Below are 21,904 nucleotides of genomic sequence, written 5' to 3' on the forward strand. Positions count from 1 at the left end.
AGGTAGTCGTGAGGTGCTAATCGCTTCTCTTTACCCCATGTACACTGCACGAAGCACGACACGCGATTAGAGGCACATCGGGCCCGATCCCAGAAATAGTCACACGAGTGAGAAATCGTCTCTAAACTCGCACAGTGTAAGGCCGCCTTTAGATGTCTTAGAATAGAATAGAATAGAATAGAATAGAATAGAATAGAATAGAATAGAATAGAATAGACTTTATTTGCCATTTGCACAGATACAAAGCAGTATAGGCGCATTGGAATTCTTGTGCGTTTCCCTGAGTCAGAAAAAGGGAGCTTGACAAAAAGTAAAGATATAACAGGCAGATACAAAACATAAAACATAGCTGGGCAAAAAAATCTTTCCATTTCCTGTTTGGTCAAGTTTTCTCACTGGGACTGTATCTGGGCAGGTTGAAGCGTAGCAACATACACGGTCACATGATCGGGTCAATCAAGATATGCCCTCTCAGATATTATATCCTGCATTTTATTTGAACTTGATCTTTATTAGGAAAAGTGTGTGGTGTTTTAATTATAATGAAATATATATAGAATCATTAAAAATATTTTTTATTAGCTATTTTTTTTTAACAATTACTAGAAATTTTAGGTAACCCTATTTGAATTCCAGGCAACCCCATGTGGGGTTGCGACCCCAAGGTTGAAAAGGACTGAATTACAGCCTGATCTGATTAAAAAAATAGAACCAAAGTCCCTGTATCTCACTGGTATGTTCTATCTGAATCAATCCCCAGTTGAATGTGTGAGGTTGTCAGGTTCTGTTCTACGTCAGAGTCCTGTGGTGTGGATGCAGATCAGACTCCCAATAGAAGTGGACTGTACTTTCACTGGAGGAGAACTCAACTAATTAAGTCAGAGTCCATATATGACTTCTATCAGTGACCAATAGGAACTATACTGATATCTGTAACCATTTACATATTACAAGTAATGAGATTTGTCATTATTGTTTTGTATCCCAGACCCCTGTTAGAAAAGAAACACCTGAGTTCAATGTGTCCACATACTTTTGTCCATATAGTGTATGACTTAGGCAATAATGCAGTAAGGTTAACGATATGCAATATGAGACCATGAACACATCATCTTAATAAGTTTCAACATTAATCCAGCCACAGTAAAAACACAATATCGAAAGGCATGAAATGTATTCAAGCTATGTCATATTTTTATTCCACTGCGCTGAGTTGATGTTACAAAAAACTAAATGTGATGTAATAAATACATTCACAGACTCAAAATGACAATGCAATGAAACTAAAAAGCCTTAAATCACACCAACAGTCCAATAACAGTTCCTGACTCAGGGCGTTGTTCTAATTCAAAAGAGTTTATACTGTTTAATTGTAACTCTACATATGTGATATTTCAATAAGATAAACGACTCAGTGGAGCTGTAAGTCTTCTCATATCACTCACTTGTGAAGCCATTTGAGGCTGTTGAACTCCTTGACGAATCCCGATGTTAACATGTTGGGCTCCTCCGGGAAATGGATTCATTCCTGCCATCCTGTTCTGGAGCTGAGAGACGCCGGAAAAAGAGGAGGATAAGCAGAGGTCAAGCAGTTATTGAATGAAGAAAAGAAAAAAAAGAGGAGAAGAGACAGCACAAGATGAAGCAGAGAGAGAGAGAGAGAGAGAATGAGTAAAGAAAAGGTCAGTATTAATGACAGGGAGGAGAAGGAAGTGCAGAGGCATTTTAATCAATAAGAACAAAATGAAATCTGAAGCTTCAGAATTATTCAGTCGGGGTCTGACTAACGCCAAAGGCTACTGGTCAATACTTCAATACAATACAGGAACGAATAGAACAAACCAAAGACATGGGTACCGCCAAACAAACCACAGAGACCAGTGTGAAAAACCCTCTGTGTTGTTTCATTAATACAAGCAGCCTCTGAATATTTCATACTAATGTGCAATACTTATTATATTCAGCCCCAGGAAACTGCTGGAGCCAAGGCCGGTATTGTTACCAATTAGATAAATCACAAAAACTAGGTGTAAATACACAAAAACTAGGTGTAAATACACAAAAACTAAGTGTAAATACACAAAAACTAGGTGTAAATACACATAAACTAGGTGTAAATACACAAAAACTGGGTGTAAATACACAAAAATAAGTGCAAATACACATAAACTAGGTGTAAATACACAAAAACTGGGTGTAAATACACAAAAACTAGGTGTAAATACACATAAACTAGGTGTAAATACACAAAAACTGGGTGCAAATACACAAAAACTAGGCGTAAATACACAAAAACTGGTTGTAAATACACATAAACTGGGTGTAAATACACATAAAGTAGGTGCAAATACACATAAAGTGGGTGTAAATAGGCAAAAAGTAAGTGGAAATACACAAAAACTACGAGTAAATACACAAACACTGGGTGTAAATACACAAAAACTAGGTGTAAATAAACAAAAAACTAGGTGCAAACACACAAAAAGTGGGTGTTAATACATAAAATCTGGGTGCACATACACAAAGACTGAGTGGAAATACACAAAAAGTGGGTGCAAATACACAAAAAGTGGGTGTAAATACACAAAAAGTGGGTGTAAATACACAAAAACTAGTTGTAAATACACAAAAAGTGGGTGCAAATACACAAAAAGTGGGTGTAAATACACAAAAAGTGGGTGTAAATACACAAAAACTAGTTGTAAATACACAAAAAGTGGGTGTAAATACACAAAAATAAGTGCAAATACACAAAAACTGGGTGTAAATACATATTTTTGCCAACTGAAATAAAAATAAAAATGAGGCTGCACTGACCTGCTGTGGACCCTGGACTCTCTGCTGCAGCTGCAGTCGGAGCTGGTTGGGGGGCAGCCGGAGCTGAGGGCCCATCCCCTGAGGTCTGGTCATCCCCGGCCTCAGACCCAGGTTGGCCGTCCCGCCTGGAAAAGCCCCTCGAGGGGCTCCGAAGCCCAGACCCTGAGGCCCCACCGTGGCCAGCTCCGGAGGAAACTGAGCCTGTGGAGCTGGTGTGAACTGAGACGGGTAGGTGGGGAGTTTAGGGTCCAATGACACTGGGGTGGCAGTGGGTTGCTGGGCGGGGAAATTCTGGGGCAAAGGGTCAAAACAGCCACCCTAAAAAAAAATAAAAAAAAAAAATACAGATGTTAATGAGTGACGTCTATAACACTTTTAAAACACCCAAAGGGGAGGCAAAGGGTATTGTTTTTGGTTCGCTTTATTTGTTTGTTAACACTTCAGCGGCAAAACTGTTGATTGAATTCATACCAAACTGGGTTTAGAGATTACCAGTGACCCAGAATGGATCTCATTACATTTTGGGTAAGGTGGGTCTAAGTTTAAATTTTTTTTTTTTTCAATCTTCCAACTTACTTATAATGGGTAAAATATGCGTGAGGGGCGGGGTTTGTTGAGCCTGGTACCACTTGTTACATGTGTTTACATTGTATGCATTAGTATATTTGCACATTTTTATACTACTTACATATTCTTAAAATGTTACCCTTTCATACAGTATATCTCTAATTTGCACATTTTAAAAAATTTTACATCATATGTCAGTGTCTTTTGTGTTGTTATTTAGATGCAAGTGCATGGTCACTAGCAGTGAACACCTGCAATTTTGTTGAACAACTGGTGTAATGACAATAAAGCCTATTCTATTCTATTCTATTCTATTCTATTCTATTCTGTTCTATTCTATTCCTTTTTTCTGAGCAGTACATATTGAATTTATTTTATTGCTAGTGCACATGACATTTGCTTGTTCCATTAGTTCCTTGTACATAAAAGATGTTTGATTTTTCTTCTGCTCAAAACGAATGAATGAAGTATTTTGTTTTTAATCGTGTTTACATATTTGCTGTACATTCCAGTTGTGCATATATAACTACACACACTGACAAATGCATATGTATGAACAGAACCTTGTTCAAATAACAACCCTTTTTGCATCGTACTGTATATATGTCTATAAAAACCTTTAGAAATCCTATCCTTTAAACAAGAAATGAAAACACTCTAGTATTCTGCAAAGCAGTCCAGGAAGATTTCAGCCAAAAGCAGATAATTGGCACAAAAATGAGCCAGCAGCAGCAGCCAACATTAATATAGTGGATTACATTAATAATGACGTTTGTTTTGATTAATTAAATGACATTTGTTTGTTGTTTGCAGATTTTTAAAGGACATATTAAACAGCCTTAACTCACTACATGAACAGATGTGTACATCGGGTTTTACGCAGGTTTTAATAAATTGCATTTTAGACCGTTTGAAGACCAGTATGAATGCACTTTAAGAGGTGGAAATAGCTGTAATGTTGTTAGTGTTGTATGAGTTAGTTACAACTAGGATCATTATGTTAATACAGAATAATATCAGCTGTTTGTTGGGGACTTTTTAGGTGGTTTTCTATTTTCCTGACTTTCCAAGCAACTCTAATTTTTCATATCCAGTTCATATTTAGAGGTTTTCTTGCAGCAGGTTATTATCACAAGAGCAAAACCAAAAGAGCAAACCTAATTAATAAATAAAATGTGTCAAAATAGGATTAAAGACATATTTAAGGCCTAAAATAAATGTTATTGGATTAGACCTGCCAAAACCCTGAAATAATAGCTCTGGGGCTCTTCCTCTAATCACTTCCCTCAATGTATCCTCATGCAATCACCTCCAAAAATGTGCAATAACCCTGTATATAGTGAATCATGTGCAATAATCTTCTGCAGTTCATGCAAAATCCTCTGTTCTTGCAATAACAATGTAATATTTATTCAAAATTTATCAAACATAAATGCACTATTTTTATATAGACTTGAGTTCATAGATAAACATACTGTTAATATTGTGTCTATTCAAATTTTATGTCTGTTTTTTTCCTAAGTTCTATTTTTATTTTACTTCTTGTAAAAAAAAAAAAAAAAAAATTATTTTTACCTCCGCCAAGGAGGTTATGTTTTTGCCAGGGTTTGTTTGTTTGTTTGTTTGTCTGTCCGTTAGTGTGCAACATAACTCAAAAAGTTATGGACAGATTTGGGTGAAATTTTCAGGGTTTGTTGGAAATGGGATAAGGAAGAAATGATTAAATTTTGGTGGTGATCGGGGGTGGGGGGGCCCACGGGGGGGGGCCACTGATCAGCCTTGGCGGAGGTCTGCGCTCTCCGAGTGCTTCTAGTCTTATCTTATTTTTAGTTTTTATAATTTTATAATCGTTCTTTTCTTACTCCCCAGCTCTGGAACTCCCTCCCACCATCCATCCATAACAGTGACTCTCTCCCCACATTCAAATCCAGACTCAAAACTCACCTCCTCAGAATAGCTTACCCACCATAAGTCTTACCCTCCATTTTGCATTCTCATTTTTATGTATTGCAATTTTTTCTTTGATCTATTTGTTTACTTCTTTGTATTTTATGCATTGTCTGTTTTATCCTCTGCAGTACAGTGTCCTTGAGTGTCCTGAAAGACGCTTATAAATTAAATGTATTATTATCATTATTACCTCCGCCAAGGAGGTTATGTTTTTGCCAGGGTTTGTTTGTCTGTCCGTTAGTGTGCAACATAACTCAAAAAGTTATGGACAGATTTTGATGAAATTTTCAGGGTTTGTTGGAAATGGGATAAGGAAGAAATGATTAAATTTTGGTGGTGATCGGGGGTGGGGGGGCCCACGGGGGGGGGGGGCCACTGATCAGCCTTGGCAGAGGTCTGCGCTCTCCGAGTGCTTCTAGTTAATTATTATTATTATTATTATTATTGTTATTATTATTATTATTTTCTGAAGTATTACTTTTTTTATATATATATTGCACTGACTGGAGTAACAAACCTAATTGCACTGAACACACAATGATAATAAGGGCTGTTCTATTCTATTCTATTCTATTCATACAGTATTTCCGTCCCACTCACCTGTACTAGTTTGTCGATACCCAGGGCTTTGTCCAGCTCAGCCAGTTCACTCTCGTCTGTCCCACTGAGGAAGGAGACCAGCTGCTCTAACAGAGCCTTCTCGTCGTTTCGGGCTTCAGGTGTGGTCGGAGGGCCGAGCACCTCATCCAGTGTACAGGGCACGCACTGCCTGTAAACACAGACAAACACAGCTGATCACAAGCAGTGCACCTGCATCTGTTAAAACAGGGGTGTTCAGGGCCCACATACACAATAATATGACCTCAACTAAACCAGAAAAGTCAAATAATGACGTGAAAAAAGTAAAATTACATTATGAAAATGTTTACATCTACAAACAGGGTTCCTACAGGTTTCTACAAGTGAATTTAAGACTTTTTAAGACCTTTTTAAGACTACTTAGAACAGAATTTCATGCCTATTTCACAGCCATACTGGCAAAAATTTAGAATTTAGGGAAACTCATGATCTTTTCTCCAACTAGTCATTATTAAATTTGTATTTCTCCATTCGTATTTTTCATTTCTGTGATCATTTCTCAGCGGGGGCTGCAAAGCTAGCAATAATTGGTTCCTAATTTTAATATAAATTGCCGGGTTGGAACAGGTGGAACCGAGTTGACTAACATTACTTTCTTTGCAGTTTGGACATTTAACAGACACATTTAAACACAATACTGCCAACAAGTTTATAGCAACAGAACTTAAGAACTACCATATCGAATTTAATACCTTTTAAAAGACTTTAAGGAATAAATGCAGATTTGTACATTTGAGACTTTTAAGACTTTTTTTTAGAGCCTGCAGGAACCTTGACAAGCAATTCTTTAAGGAATTCTTAAGGAAAATAACTGAAACTTTAACAACATTATACCCCAGGTTATCATTTACAACCTGAAATTGAACAATCTGAAGTTTGTTTAGAACAACATCATACCTCATCTTTAATTATTTACATATGTAGATTACAACTTACAGATCAGAGTGGATCTACAAACACACAAAACATTTAGTAACAGGCAGACAATTGTTAAAATTGCACTTATTTTTCTTAAGAAATTTCAGGTTATTCACATTTTTTGTGAAAGGATAGTTTGTAAATGTAAACATTTTCATGTAATTTAGCTTTTTTTACACTGAGACAAAGAGAAAAATTAGGAGTTATCATTGTTTATAGGTTAAAATTATAGCATTTTACTGATTTGAGCTACTTTAAATCATATTGGTCTGAATGTGGAAGCTGAACTAAACTGATTTTTTAACACCACTGACTGTTAATTTCTTCAGTGGAATTTTAGTATTTCACAAATTCATCCCACAGGTCGAATTGGACCCTTTAGCGGGCCAGTTTTGGCTGGTTTTGGCCTGCTAAAGGGTCCAAAAGGTCAAGTGAATGAATGAATTGAATAGTAGAGAATAGGTAGTGTGTAACAACAGTAATATTTACTCTTGTGGTGATGCCAGGGGAGCTTGTAAAGGGTTTCCAAGAACATCAAAGGGCAGGGTGTCAGACAGAGCCAGAGGCTGAAACTGAGAGTCTGCCACATCCATCTTGGTTAAACCTGGGGAAAAGAAAGTATTTCACAACATTTGGACCAAAACAATCAGCGTTAAATGTCCAGGTGAAAGTATGCAGCAGTTCAAATCCTGTTTTCAGCCAACAGGGGGCAGTTCAACGGTAGGTGGAGTTATTCCAAACACATTCTTGTCATGTGACTGTTTTCAAACACAAAAGGGGAGAATATTCTAATGAGCGTCTGTGATTTTCAGCTGTAATCTGTTAATTACACACCAGTGCTTGAGCTGAACGGGTTGATGACTTCTGCCTCTGGAAAAGGGCTGCTGTCTTTGGGGGTCTGGAAGGGGTCTCCCTGTCCCTGTGTCTGATTCGGAGTGGGGGGACTGCAGAAATCGAAAGACGACTGACTCTGGAGGCTGCAACCAGAGGGGGGGCCGCCATCGCTGAGCCCTGCAAACCACAGCACATAAAGCATCTGATCCGACACTTGACACACTCTGGTTTATTTACTGTCTGGGATCCTCTTTTCTGTGTTTGTCTGTTGATTTTATTGTTTTAAATGAGGCCTAGATTAGACTCTGGTGGGAACTGCGGACCTGAACTGACCCATAAGAAGACAAAAACAATAACAAATCCCACTGTTGTATGGAAGTAAGAATAAAAACCTCAACAGCGGCACTTTATTTAATGAGATGATGCACAGTGGAAAGTATAAATAAAATATTATGAATCATATAGGACCTAAATAAATAAATAAATAATCAGATTTTTGTTGTCGACTAAACAAAGACACTGATTCAATGGGTCTTCTGTTGATGTTGTAATGACAACTATTGGCCAGTAGGGGGCATTCATACTCACAATGTTTGAATGAATGAATGAATGAGGAAATACTACAGCGTTCTGGATCAACAGGTTTGGCAACTTCTAAAAACAGGCAACAGCCACTACTACTACTACTACTACTACTACTACTACTACTACTACTACTACTACTACTACTACTAGTGCTCGTACTGCTACTACTGTTGACAGATTTTTCTAATAATTCAGTAGTAACAGTCCCGTTTTTTTTTTATTTTTAATAGAGTATTTCTACACTGGTTACTATGATCAGTCAATCAAATTTTATTTATATAGTGCCAAATCATAACAAAAGTTATCTCATGACACTTTCCATACAGGGTTGGTCAAAACCAGACTCCAAGCCAATTTACAATTGATGATCTGAGCATTTCTTCCCCCCCTTGTCATCTTTTTTTTTTATTTTGTAAAATCTTTTTAATGACATAAAAAAACATTATATACATGCAGCATCAATTCACAATTATTTCCCATGTTTGTTTTTATTACTCACATCTTTAACATTATTATTATGATTATGATGATTATTATTACTACTTTATTATCAAGTTATTAACATTCTCATTAACATATATGCATACTAACAAAAATTTTAATAACTTGATCAGAATCAGATAACTTTGTCATTCAGGCAGATTACATCAACGATGCACTGCAGAATGAAATGACAACGTAGGGTCAACACTAAAAACACAGAGTTAATAAAAACAAAACAAACAAAAAAAACACCTGAGACAAAATTAGTTATAAAATACTGGCGAGGTAGTGTAATAAATAAATAAATAAATATAAGAGGAGAGAATAAATATGTACTTATTGCACAAATACGTAAAAAGTTATTGCACAATTTTCAGAGGTAATTGCGCGTCCTCTATTTACAGACCTTTATTTGAAAGATGGATGGTGGTGGGAAAGAAAAATAATGAATAATAATAATAATACACACATACTGTGAATATTATAACATAATTACTTTTTTAATTATTATACATTATACATTATTATTATTATTATTATTATTACAACTACTTTATTATTTATTTCCACTAGTATTTTCTAATGTGCAATTGCCTGTTTTTTTTTTCCCACTACCAGTTTTAAAGCTGTCGTTATTACTGTTTTCTTTCAATTTATTCTTGTAATTCTTCTTATACATTTACATTCCGTGTTGTGCTGCTACTGTAACCTTAAATTCCTCAGGGCTGTGTCCAAAGGATCAATAAAGCTGAATCTAATCTAATCTAATCTACTCTAAAACTCTACTACTACGACTAAAACTATTGAAAAATAAAATTATTATCACAGTAGGTCAATGTTTTTTTGTGTCTGGTTTATCTTCCACTACCTGCCCCCCCTTCCCTCCCCCCACCCCTCGTTGAGTTGAAACTGTACCTCTGTTCGGAGTGCCGGGAGGCTCTCTCTTCACATTTACGTTGCGGGGAGTGCTGACCTCTCCGGGCTGGAGCTGAGTGGGGGACTGCAGTTTGAGCTGGGGGGAAGGGGAGTGGAGCTGGGGCGAAGGCGACTGTAACTGGGGAAGGGACTGGGGCTGGGACAGGGGGGACTGGAGCTGAGGCATGGGGGACTGGAGCTGGGCCTGAGGCTGGGGGGCCGGAGACTGAAGCTGGGGGCCTCCTCCAGGGGTTGTTGAATCCTCGCCGCCCTGCTTGGCCCCGGCGGGGCCTCTGAGGCCAGGCAGCAGCTGGGTGAGGGGGTCCATGTCAACAGGTCCACCAGACATCTGAAGGCGGGAAACAGACCAGAACGGACAGAGAGGCGTTAGAAACTATCAGCAGGAGATTCACAAACACATCAACAACGAATCTGGAACAAATACTGTAAAACTTTGGATTTGGTGATTTAGTGTTTAACTCATAAAGACCCAGTGGTACCAAGGTTCTAATAGTTTCGGATTTTTCAAGATAATTTAGTTTTATTTAAGTTTTGACTTTTTTTTTTCTCTAATTCAGTTAGTTTTAATTTGTTTTTAGAGCAGGTTTGCTAGTTTTTATTAGTTTTCTTTTTGTTCTAAATGCTCAGTTTTAGTTTAGTTTTAGTATTAATTTTAGTTTTGTCGTCTCTTTTCTCTTCTTCTCCGTCATATTCAAATAAATCCCAGACAGGACTCTGCTGCTTTCTCCCAACTTTAGTCTCCATGTTTCCAGGTAGAGTGGGGACCAGAAGACGACTGGAAACCACAAGCGAACACAAGTAATGGACCGTGAATTGCCGCATGGTGCCGCTAGCTAAAATTGCTAGAGCGAAATAAATCGAATTTGTATCAATCTGACACTGACAAAGATGAAAACGAAGGGAATTTTATGCATAATTTTTATACGTTTTAGTTTTGTAAGCACACAGTACAGTTTCAGTTATCGTTTTTTCTTTTAATTATAGTTTTTATTTATTTCAGTTAACGAAAATGGTTTTTTTTTCAATTCTAGTTTTTGTCATTTCGTTAGTTTTCATTAATGATAATAATCCTGAGTGGTATCTTTGTGGCACTTCCCAAATGAATTCTTCCTCTCTATTGAACTTTTTGAAGTGATTAATCACCATTTATTGCAACATTTTCTTCTTTATTTTGAGTTTTCTTTCAGTGTAAATCATGTATTTTCCTATATTTAATTCACTGACCATTTAGATTTTCATAAAAGCTCAGATTCACCCATAAAGACCCAGCGTTACTTTTGTGGCAGTTCCCAATTTTCTATCTATTTAACCGTTCTTAAATGTTTTATCACCATTTATTATAATATTAACCTCAGTATTTTTGCTTTTTCTTTAGTGAAAATCTGGTATTTGCCTGTATTAAATTCACTGATCATGTAGATGTTCATAAAAGCGCAGATTAAAGTTGAGGGTTATTATAACAGAGACAAAAAACTGATGAAAGAGTAACTTTTTCAGCAAAATATATTATTAATAACGTAAAAACAAGCATCTCCACCCACTGTTTTACTGGTGAATCAATGTCGGTGTTTCCACGGTAACTACGGAGCCTCTGAACGTCCAAATGGGTCATATCTGATGACCGTGACAAGATGACAAACTGTATTTCACACCAATTATTTACATGCATTGATAGGATTAGTGGATCAACAGGTATTAAACAGTTGAGCGCAATAGATGATTTTGGTCGACAGTGGATGTTTGGGTCTTTATGGGTTAAAAATTGGAATTAGTAATAATATGAAATTACTAAATATAGTCTACTATTGACAGCAAGTGAAAAATGCATTACAAGAAAATGGCTAAAAGTAAAACCCCTACCATCGATGAATGGTTGGACATTGTATATGAGATTTACATCATGGAAAAGTTGTGCAAAAAGAAAAAAATTACAAGATTTGGACTAAATGGACTAAGTATGTCAAAGGATAAGCTACCCCTCCCTCATAGTTTTGTGACACGTATGTTATTAATATGTAAAAACACTAGGAACGCTTTTGCAGAAATTGATGAGAGTGAATTTATATTGCCTTTTTTTAAATAAGAGGATTTTAAAAAAAAAAGAAAAAGATAAGAGGTAATAAAGAGTGTGTGTGTGTGTGTGTGTGCGTGTGTGTGGGGGGGGTATAAGGACAAAGGGCGGGAAAATAGTTCAGAAATGAAGAATATTGGGTGGGCGAAAAGGGGGCAAGCGATCAGTGAAAGAGAGACGGGGAGACAAAAGGTCAAAGGCTAGAGAGCTTCAAAGGCTGCAGCTGGTAGCTAAGCCTACAGCGGAGACAAAGTCCAAGAAAATAAACATTCAGCTTGATTTACAACGGCTGTCAGGCAACTGCCAATGCAGGAGCAAAGCTCAGTGGAGGAAAATTCCAGTGCTTAATTGTGAAGTATTCTTTGTGACACTGCGCCTGTGCACATTTGAAACCAACAGTCGGACGCATGCATGAACGCTGACATACGGCCTCCTTCTGGGGCGGACACCCAGTTAGGATTATTGGGTCATTCTGGTTAATTTGGGTGGTGTGAGTGTTGGACTGAACCCACGTAGACGCAGTGCTGTGCAGTCACGATCACTTTACCGTAATGTGAATACACAGTGTATGGGATAAGGTCACACTGCTGTCACTGAGTGTACAAGTACTGTCCAGCAGGGGTGTCCAACTCAGTTAGTTCAGGGGTCACATGATCTCAAGTATTCAGACCATTAAAATAATAACCTCTAAATAATAATCCAGCTTTTTTCCCTCTTCGTTTTAATGTGAAAGTTATATTGCATTATGAGAATGTAAGAAAACCTGAACAATCTGAAATATCTTTTAAGAAATAAGTGCAATGTCAACGATGTTATGTCTAAGCTTATTATTAACAAAATGTACAGATAACAGTGGATCTAAAAATGCACAAAACAGGCAGAAAACTACCAGAACTGCACTTATTTGTCTGTACTGTCTATTTATTGTCTTTATTGTTTATTTATGGACTCCTCAACCCCCTGTTGTTTGTAGTTATATTCTACGTTTATAGTTATATTCTGTTTTTAAACATATTCTGTTTATAGTTATGTTTATAGTTATATCCTTTGTGTATACATATATTCTATGATAATAGTTATATTCTGTTTACAGTTATATTTTGTTTATATTTATAACCTATGTTTGTAGTTATATTCCATGTTTATAGTTATACTTTGTTTATAGTTATATTCTATTTTTATAGTTATATTCTGTTTACAGTTATATTTTGTTTATAGTTACAACCTATGCTTGTAGTTATGTTCTACATTTATAGTCATATTCCATATTTATAGTTATATTTTGATTATAGTTACATTTTGTTTATAGTTATATTCCATGTTTATAGTTATATTTTGTTTAGTTATATTCTGTTTTTATAGTTATATTCTGTTTATAGTTATATCCTATGTTTATAGTTATATTTTGTTTATAGTTATATCCTGTTTATAGTTATATTTTGTTTATAGTTACATTCTATGTTTATACTGTAGTTATATTTTGATTATAGTTATATTTTGTTTATAGTTAAATCTTATGTTTATAGTTATATTCCACATTTATAGTTATATTTTGTTTATAGTTATATTCTATTTTTATAGTTATATTCTGTTTATAGTTATACCCTATGTTTATAGTTATATTTTGTTTATAGTTATATCCTGTTTATATTCTATTTTTATAGTTATATTCTGTTTATAGTTACATTTTGTTTATAGTTAAATCCTATGTTTATAGTTATATTCCACATTTATAGTTATATCCTATGTTTATAGTTATATTTTGTTTATAGTTATATCCTGTTTATATTCTATTTTTATAGTTATATTCTGTTTATAGTTACATTTTGTTTATAGTTATATCCTATGTTTATAGTTGTATTTTGTTTTATAGTTATATTCTATTTTTAAAGTTATATTGTGTTTACAGTTATATTTTAGTTTTTTCTTCTGTTTTCATTTTGCACTGCGGGGCATTAGACTTTTGTCATTTCAGTTTCTGTGTGTGATGTACATTTGGCAAAAATGACATTAAACCTGACTTTGACTAAGACATTTCAGGCTGTTCATATTTGCTCATTTTATCCCCACATTTTATAGTGACAGGATACTGTGTAAATGTAAATATTTTCATAATGTAATTTGACTTTTTTCACATTAATCCAAGGTTAAAATTGTCATTATTTCTAGGTTATTATGCTATTACATTATTATTGCCACTGAACAGCCTTGACTGATAATATTTGTTCCCTTTGCACGTTCATCCTGCAGGGACAGATTGGACAATTTGGTGGGCTGGTTCTGGCCCACGGGCCTTACGTTTGACACCCTGCTGTATAGAAAACTGACAGGTTGCATTTTTTTCAAGGCCAAAATCCATATACATGTTCAGCCAGGCCTTGAGTGTCCTTTTTGTGATTGTTTTATTTTTGAAGTGTCCTGGATTTGTGGATGTAAACATATTCAGATGTCAGAAACGTCAACAAATCCTTTTCCAGGATTCGAGTAAAACTGGATTGCGTTAGATGACGTACTCTGAAAGAAACCAGTGCAATGTTGCATGGATGCATGTTATTCCGGTGTCTGAACCTGAGCAGGGAGTGGCTTCGGCCGACTGACGTAAAAGTAACAATTGCAGTAAGAGTGACGACTAAATGTACTTGTGTCCTTCGATAATGGAAGAATTACCAACAGCCAATGTAGACAACAAACAGCACTGAAAGTCTGTCGTAAACAGGCTAAACGACGCCAGCTTCAGTCAGATACGGTGAAGAACACTCAAAAATATTATGATGCTTTCAGACCTCAAACCCACAGATGGGGCTCGACGGATCCACGGTCAAACTAATTTAAGATTAGATGAACAGCTACAGGAATGTCAGATTAAATTGTCAGTTTGTCTTGTAAACATTGCAGGCTCCAGTACAAACAATATGCAGTAATCAGTAACCGGGATGCGAGTATTTATCACATATACAAGGATATGAACGAGTAGATATAAACACCATAATCAAAGCTGGGATAAACATCATAACTGGGACACTGGTGCGCATGTAAACACAATTTATGATAAAGCAGCAGGTACGAAAAACAACTTTACCACCGCTCAGAGAAAAAGAAAGCGGTACATAACCTCTGCCAGAATACACCATGTGGACAAAAGTATGTGGACAGGTGTTTCTTTTCTAACAGGGGTCTGGGATACAAAACAATAATGACTAATTTCTCTCAACACTGATTTTTTTAATCCATTACTATGATTTTAAATGTTCTACCACTATATTTTTTTAATACCTGTCATGCTCTGACTGTAAATAATTATTTTCTACCACAACTAACCATCTACTTTCTTTTTTTGGTCTGTATTTTGCTCATTAAGATGCTGTTTTCTTCATTTTTGTTCATTCTGAGGCTTTTTTTGGTTCATTCTTTATGCTTGTGTTGCTCATTTTTGTTCATTGTGATGCTTATTTTGGTCATTTTTATGCTTTTTTGTTCTTTTTGATGCCTGTGTTGTTCATTTTCATCAATTTTCGGGCTCATTCTGTTACTTTTTAATGATTTTTTGCTAACCATCCACTTATCTTATCATATACATATAGAAAGTAGATGGTCAGTTGTGGTAGAAAATTATTATTTACAAAGTACGAAAAATTACCTTCTTACTAACCATCTACTTTCTTCACATCTCACTTAGAAAGAAAAATCTCCCCTTAAACTTGAAGGGAATATTGATGTTTTTGAACAGGACATCTTACAGCTGTCGACATGATGTGTCCCAATATTTATATCCATATAGTTTATACACATCAATATTCCCTTCAAGTTCAATGTTAGATTTTTCTTCCAAAGGGAGATGTAAAGAAAGTAGAAAGTTATTACTCAGTCAGAGCATGAAAAATACATTAAAAATGTCGAGGTAGAAAATTATAAATCATAGTCATGGATAAAAAAACAAAAACAAAATGACTGTTGAGTGAAATTAAGTAAAAACCATCTCTGAGGCATTTTGGAAACATACATAATTTAACCCAAACTATCCAATGTAACAATATTTAACCCAATATAAAACTATATTCTGACATTAGTCATTATTGTTTTGTGTCCCAGACCCCTGTTAGAAAAGAAACACCTGAATTCAACATGTCCACATACTTTTGTCCACATGGTGTATATGGAACATGTCAGACTGTACAAGTGGGCTTCAGTACATAACTGGAGTTTTACTTGGATTAGTTTAAGTAACTGAATCCGTACCGTGGAGTCTCTGCTGTCCTTCCGGCTGTCTCGGCGGTTCTCCCCGACAGGACTGGCCTTGGGGCTGATGCAGGCCGTGGTGCTGGACGCTCCTGCAGGTTTGGGTGTACTTCCTGCTGCGGCGGCGGTCGAGCCCGTACAGGAAGTGGACTCGGTACTCGCTCTTTTCTCCACCTTCACTCTGACCGTCTGTAGACTGAGGGCAGATGGAGGAGGCAAGTCTCCCAAGTCCTTCAAAGAAAGAGGAAATTTGAGTTAGCAATTCGAACCAAAAAGTCAGATTATTATGGATTTTGTTTGCAGAATCCAGCTCTTATGAATGTGTTAACGTGATGTTATGGGTGTAACAGCTGTGAAACCAAGTCCATTATCGTGAGTTTCTGTGTTGAGCTCTTGTAATATCACTAAAAAACGCATGTAAATCACAAAGTTAAACTTCTATGTTAAGACAAGCTGTAATTCTGTAAATATTACTCTTTACAGCAGGGGTGTCAAACATACAGCCCGTGGGATGAATTTTTACACAGGGTGTTTTAGTTCCAAACTTCAAACTCTTCACAATATTATGCCTGTAACTAAAGGTTTCGTGCCTTTGTAGATCCACTGTAATCTGTAGTTTTAATGTACATGTGTAATGAGAAGAGGTAGAATATTGTTGAAACTACACTTATTTTTCTTTAGAAATTTCAGGTTGATCATGGTTGTAAATGTAAATGCAAACATTTTCTTTTTTTTTTTGTAACTTATATTTTATTAATTTTTAACCCTTTCATGCGCGAATTATGAGAACCTTAGTCACATTTTTTTTTTTCCTGAGTGTTTTTATTCCTCTTTAGGCCTGAACAAAAAAACAATGCAATTGAATTTTTTTTAAAATGAACCTATTTTTCATAGAGTTACAAAAATGTCCACCATGTGTTTAATTTTGGAAGCAAAGAAACATGTATTTAAAACACAATATCAAAAACTGACATACTGTGTGAAATCTATGAAATAAAATAATTTTATTGCAGTTAATCTGATGTTTTCTCTCATTTTAACCCTCAGGAGTCACACTCTAATACTAGCTATTACTCACTTCATGGAGATAATACAAAAAATATATAAAAAATACTTAAACATGTTAGTGCAGATCAGGTTTATCAAGAACAGCTAAGTTACAGTAATGTTATCAATTGCAGTGTATTGTGTTGGCTGATATGCAACTAAAACAACAAAACCCATGAATATACAAGAGAACAGCTGGAGAATAACTGTCCACCGTAGTGACCACTGTCCATGAAAGGGTTAAAAGAATAACAACAAAATGAAAACACAACAACATGAACATGTCTGGGTAGCACCGTCTTACCAATAATTTTGCTTATATAATGTCCATTTTTTACACTTTTTGTTCATTTGTGGTTCTTGTAGTCTCAATCTGTGTGTTAGTTTTTCCATTAGAAATATGTCCTCAATCGTATTTATCCATTGATCCTTTGATGGCACGTTCATCTTCCCCCATTTCCTTGTAATACATTTTTTTTGCAGCTATCAACATCACCTTTAACAAATATTCATCATATTCACGTATACTGCCATCACCAAAGTTGCATAAATAAAGAATTTCAGGTTTCTTTGGAATTGTGTATCCTAATACTTGACATAGGACATTGTAGATCATTTCCCAATACTCCCAAAGTTTTGAACATTTCCAAAAAAACATGAGAATGGTCAACATCCATCTCCCCGCATTCTCTCCAACATTCCTGATGCCTCTGGAACTGTTTACTTTTAAACTTGGGTGGAATAAAAAATCTTATAAGGTTTTTCCAGGCGAATTCCCTCCATGTCCGAGAGCTAGTAGTTGTATGATGGAATTTCCACATGTTTAGCCAATCTATAAAATGCAAACATTTTCATAGTTAAATGTACTCATTTTTTGTCCAATCCAACCCCTGGGATGAATTTGTGAAAAGTAAATGTAAATTACACTGAAAATATTAACATTCAAGGATGTTAAAAATATTTTATTTCAGGTTCCGCATACAGACCAATATGATCTAAACTGTAAAATACTATCATAATGACCTATAAAAATAATGACAACTAACTTTTTTTTTTGTTTTAGCATAAAAAAAGGCAATTTACATGCAAATGTCGACATTTGCAAACTATCCATCAACATAAAAGGGAATAACATGAACAAGCATGAATGACCTAAAATGTCTTAAGAAATCTAAGTGCAATTTAAACAATATTTTGTCTGTTATTAAATGTTTTGTGTATTTGTAGATCCACGGTGATCTGTAAGTTGTAATGCACATGGGTAAATAATAAGCTGAGGCATAATATTGTTAAAATTGCACTTATTTTTCTTAGGAAATTTCAGGTTGCTCATTGATTGTCCGTGTTATTCACATTTGAGGTCGTTTTGGGCTGAAAGTGGCCCCTGAACGGAAATGAGTTGGACATCCCTGCTCTACATACTCAAACCCCATAAACAAACAAAAAATAACACGTAAAAGGAAAGGAAATTAAAACATAAACCATGGATTTGGGATATGCATCATTATTTGATGATTTATATCCAAACCTTACTTCTGAAATCCGTTGTCATAAATACTCTTAATGTTGCAGTGTGTCATCAAACACATGGTTGGTTCAGTCATTAAACATAAACAGACATTTTCATGAATATAAAAATGTTCTGGTTTACCTTCTCGTCTGTGTCCAGGAGAAAGCGCAGTAGTTGGTGGTCCTGCGGCTCCTTGGAGCTGGACTTGGAAGGAGCCGTGGCCAGTGCTGGACTGGCCGGCGGCTCCTTCTTGATCTCGACTTCGTTTTTGTTGGTTCCTTCGTCGTTGGCGGTGGAGGCGTCGTTGGGGCTGCTGTCCTGAAGCAGCCGGTGGAGGATCTTATGCCGCTCCGTTAGTGTACTGTGCGAGGCCGGGCACTGGGGGGCCGGAGGGGGGTTGGGATGAGGTGATGAGGTGCAGTGGATGTTGTTGGACTCGGCTCCTGTCCCGTTGCTGTCCAGGAGCTGGTTGAGCCGGGGATTTCCCAGCTGGGAGGCAGAAGGGAGGGGGGCTTTAACAGAGTCCTCTCCTCCTCCGTCTGCTCCGTCTGAGGGTTTCGCTGATGGGGGCCGAGCGGAGGAGCCAGTGGGCGTACTGGCTTGTCTCTGATTGACAGGAGACGACAGGGAGAAGGACCCCGTCGACCCGCCGTCCCCACCGGACTGCTGCCTGTTGAGGCTGCCCCCGCTGCTCAGAGCCCCGGCCGGAGAATGGAGGCCTGGCGTGGAAGGTGAGAAGGGGTTCCCCGGGACCCGAGGGCTCCCCCCCAACCCAGGACTGGCCCGCGGCATCCTGGGTGACATAAAAGAGGTAGGGGTGGCTGTGAGTGGGCTGCTCAAAGGAGAGGGGCTGTTGACCTGCTGGGGACACGTCCGATTGGGCGTAAGGTAGCCTGTGGGCGTGGCCGGGCTGTGTCCGTGGGAGGAGGCATTGCTGTTGTTGGGGTGAAGGCCCGAAGTGGTGAGGCCTGAGCCTGGGGTTGAGTTACTGCTGGAGAGGAGGGCAGGGGAGCGGGAGGGAGTCTGGGCAAGGCTGCCTTGGGTCAGTGGAAGGCTGGGGTTAGTGTTTTCCTGAGAGCTAGCAGTGTTGTGTTCCCTGCAACAGAGAACGAAGACGTGAGAAAAGTGGGAATGAAAACGAAATACACTGAGCTTGAACCCGCGTATCATTCGTTCTTTTCATATTCAACTGAGAATCCGCAATCGGAAAACGAAAAAATGACTTGTTATTTCATTTGTGCGTTGAGCTGGACAATCGTGGGTTTGCTAGTATTCTGCCTAATGCCTTCTGTGATAATGGAGAATGTCGTGTTACTCAGAGGCAACAAACGCGTTACTCTGAAGGATGACGACACCACAACAGAACAAATGGTCAGGATCTTCCAGGTATTGTTGTCCGATAACAGAGTTTGTGATTTGTGATTTAGTGATTTATTCCGAACATGGAATGAAATTTAACATATATGCACTTGCAAAACATACACAATAATACAAATATCAAGAATCATAACAATCTTAGACGGAAGAAAAGCACAATAATTCCATTTGCATTTACCCGAAAAGGGGTGGGAAGAAGTATAATTTATTTAATCCCACCCCCTCTCCCTACAATATTATTAATAATATATGTCCCTCTTCCGTTTACATTACTCTTCTATATTTATATATCTATTCACACACACAAACACACATACACACACACTCATTCATCCATATACACATATATACGTTTATACATATACACACATACAAATACACATATAATCTTTTACCAATGCCTTTCTTAGTTGTGCTAGCAAATAAATAATAACTAACTCAAGGAAGGAAATTTATACATAAACAACAGTGAACATACGGTGACAATTAATAACCCTCTTGTCGATATCTTGTGAAAAACACATTCTTATAAGTGTTTTTGAATTGTCTTATGTGTCTTATGTTTGAACATAGAAAGTTATGTACAGCTACAATGTAAATACGTATATAATGTTGTTTAACTCCACCGTATAACCTCATAATTATAATAATTACACACAACTATATTTTTGCACTTCTTTAATTATCATATTGATAATATACTGTCTAGTACATACTGCACAAAGTGCTGTTCTAATTTTGTGTCTGAATAGAGGGTTTTGAGATGTAATAAATAAAATGTATTCATATTTTCTGTTTTCTGTCTTCCCTGCACTTTACTTTTGTATTTGCTAAGATTACTTCGAAGAGAATTTAACGCTAATTTCACGATCGTACTGGCAAAAATTCGTGGCTCCTAATGTAATTATTTACTCCAGTGCCTTGACTGTCATTATTCCAAGTTACTTCTCACCAGGGGCAGCAAAGTTAGCAAATAATTGGTTCCTAATTTCAGTATAAATTGTTGGGTTGGAACGAGTGGAACTGAGCCGACTAACATTACTTTCTTTGCAGCTTTGACATTTAACAGACATATTTAACCAACAATTTTATGGCAACATAACTTAAGACCTACTATATCAAATTTAATGCTGTCGAAAGACTTTTTTAAGACATTAAAGTGGAGATTTGTAAATTCAAGACTATTTAAGACTTTTTTTTTTATTTATATATTTTTTATTTAGTGCTAGACAAACATTGTGACCGGAGTAACAAAAAAATAGAAGTCAAAATGCCTCACATCTGAGATTTGTGGATTTCAAGATTTTTAAGACTTTTTAAGATCCAGCGGAAACCCTATAGAAGCAAAAGCTTATTTTTTTGCCTATCCTTTTCACCTGATACGCTGCTAACATTAAATTAAATGTGTACATCATCGAACATTCTCACTATAACAAAAAAATCAACAATAACAAAAACATTTGTACCATCTCAACTTAATATTCCTGAATGATTTTATACTTAAGGTATTTTTAAACTTTGTTTGAAACTTTGTGAACAACTTAAATTCACCATCAAGTCCATTCCATAATTTCACACCAACAACCCAAACACATCTAGACTTCACATTCGTCCTCACCTTCCTATATTAAAAAATATAAAGACCTCTGAAATTATAATTGCTCTCTCTTAATTTAAAGAAATCTTGAATGCTATTTGGAACAATATTATTTTTTACTTTATAAATCATCCCTAATATTTTAATATATACAATATCCTGCAATTTATTAGATATACTACATAGTAATATAGGAAATACTGATGTTTATAAACTATATGGACAAAAGTATTGGGACACATCAGACGTGAGAAAAGTAGGAATGAAGGCCAACGATACTGAGCTTGAATCTGTGTATCATTCATTCTTTTCATATTCAATTGAGAATCTACAATCA

At 36.4% G+C, this 21,904-nt stretch overlaps 1 protein-coding gene across 2 annotated transcripts in view; it reads right to left on the reverse strand.

Moving 5' to 3' along the window:
- The window catches only part of LOC115414756 (nuclear receptor coactivator 1-like), a 39,012-nt gene that overhangs the window by 6,629 nt on the left and 10,479 nt on the right, over window positions 1-21,904 (reverse strand). For both annotated transcript variants that reach the window (XM_030128047.1, XM_030128046.1), the window contains exons 6-13: window positions 18,735-19,689; window positions 16,037-16,267; window positions 9,709-10,057; window positions 7,726-7,902; window positions 7,381-7,495; window positions 5,935-6,103; window positions 2,818-3,135; window positions 1,446-1,547 (exon numbers count right to left, since the gene is read on the reverse strand). In XM_030128047.1, the coding sequence (XP_029983907.1) occupies window positions 1,446-1,547; window positions 2,818-3,135; window positions 5,935-6,103; window positions 7,381-7,495; window positions 7,726-7,902; window positions 9,709-10,057; window positions 16,037-16,267; window positions 18,735-19,689 (2,416 nt within the window). The remainder of the gene's footprint in view (window positions 1-1,445; window positions 1,548-2,817; window positions 3,136-5,934; window positions 6,104-7,380; window positions 7,496-7,725; window positions 7,903-9,708; window positions 10,058-16,036; window positions 16,268-18,734; window positions 19,690-21,904) is intronic.

The sequence above is a fragment of the Sphaeramia orbicularis genome, chromosome 24, assembly GCF_902148855.1.
Source record: "Sphaeramia orbicularis chromosome 24, fSphaOr1.1, whole genome shotgun sequence".
Taxonomy (NCBI): Eukaryota; Metazoa; Chordata; class Actinopteri; order Kurtiformes; family Apogonidae; genus Sphaeramia; species Sphaeramia orbicularis.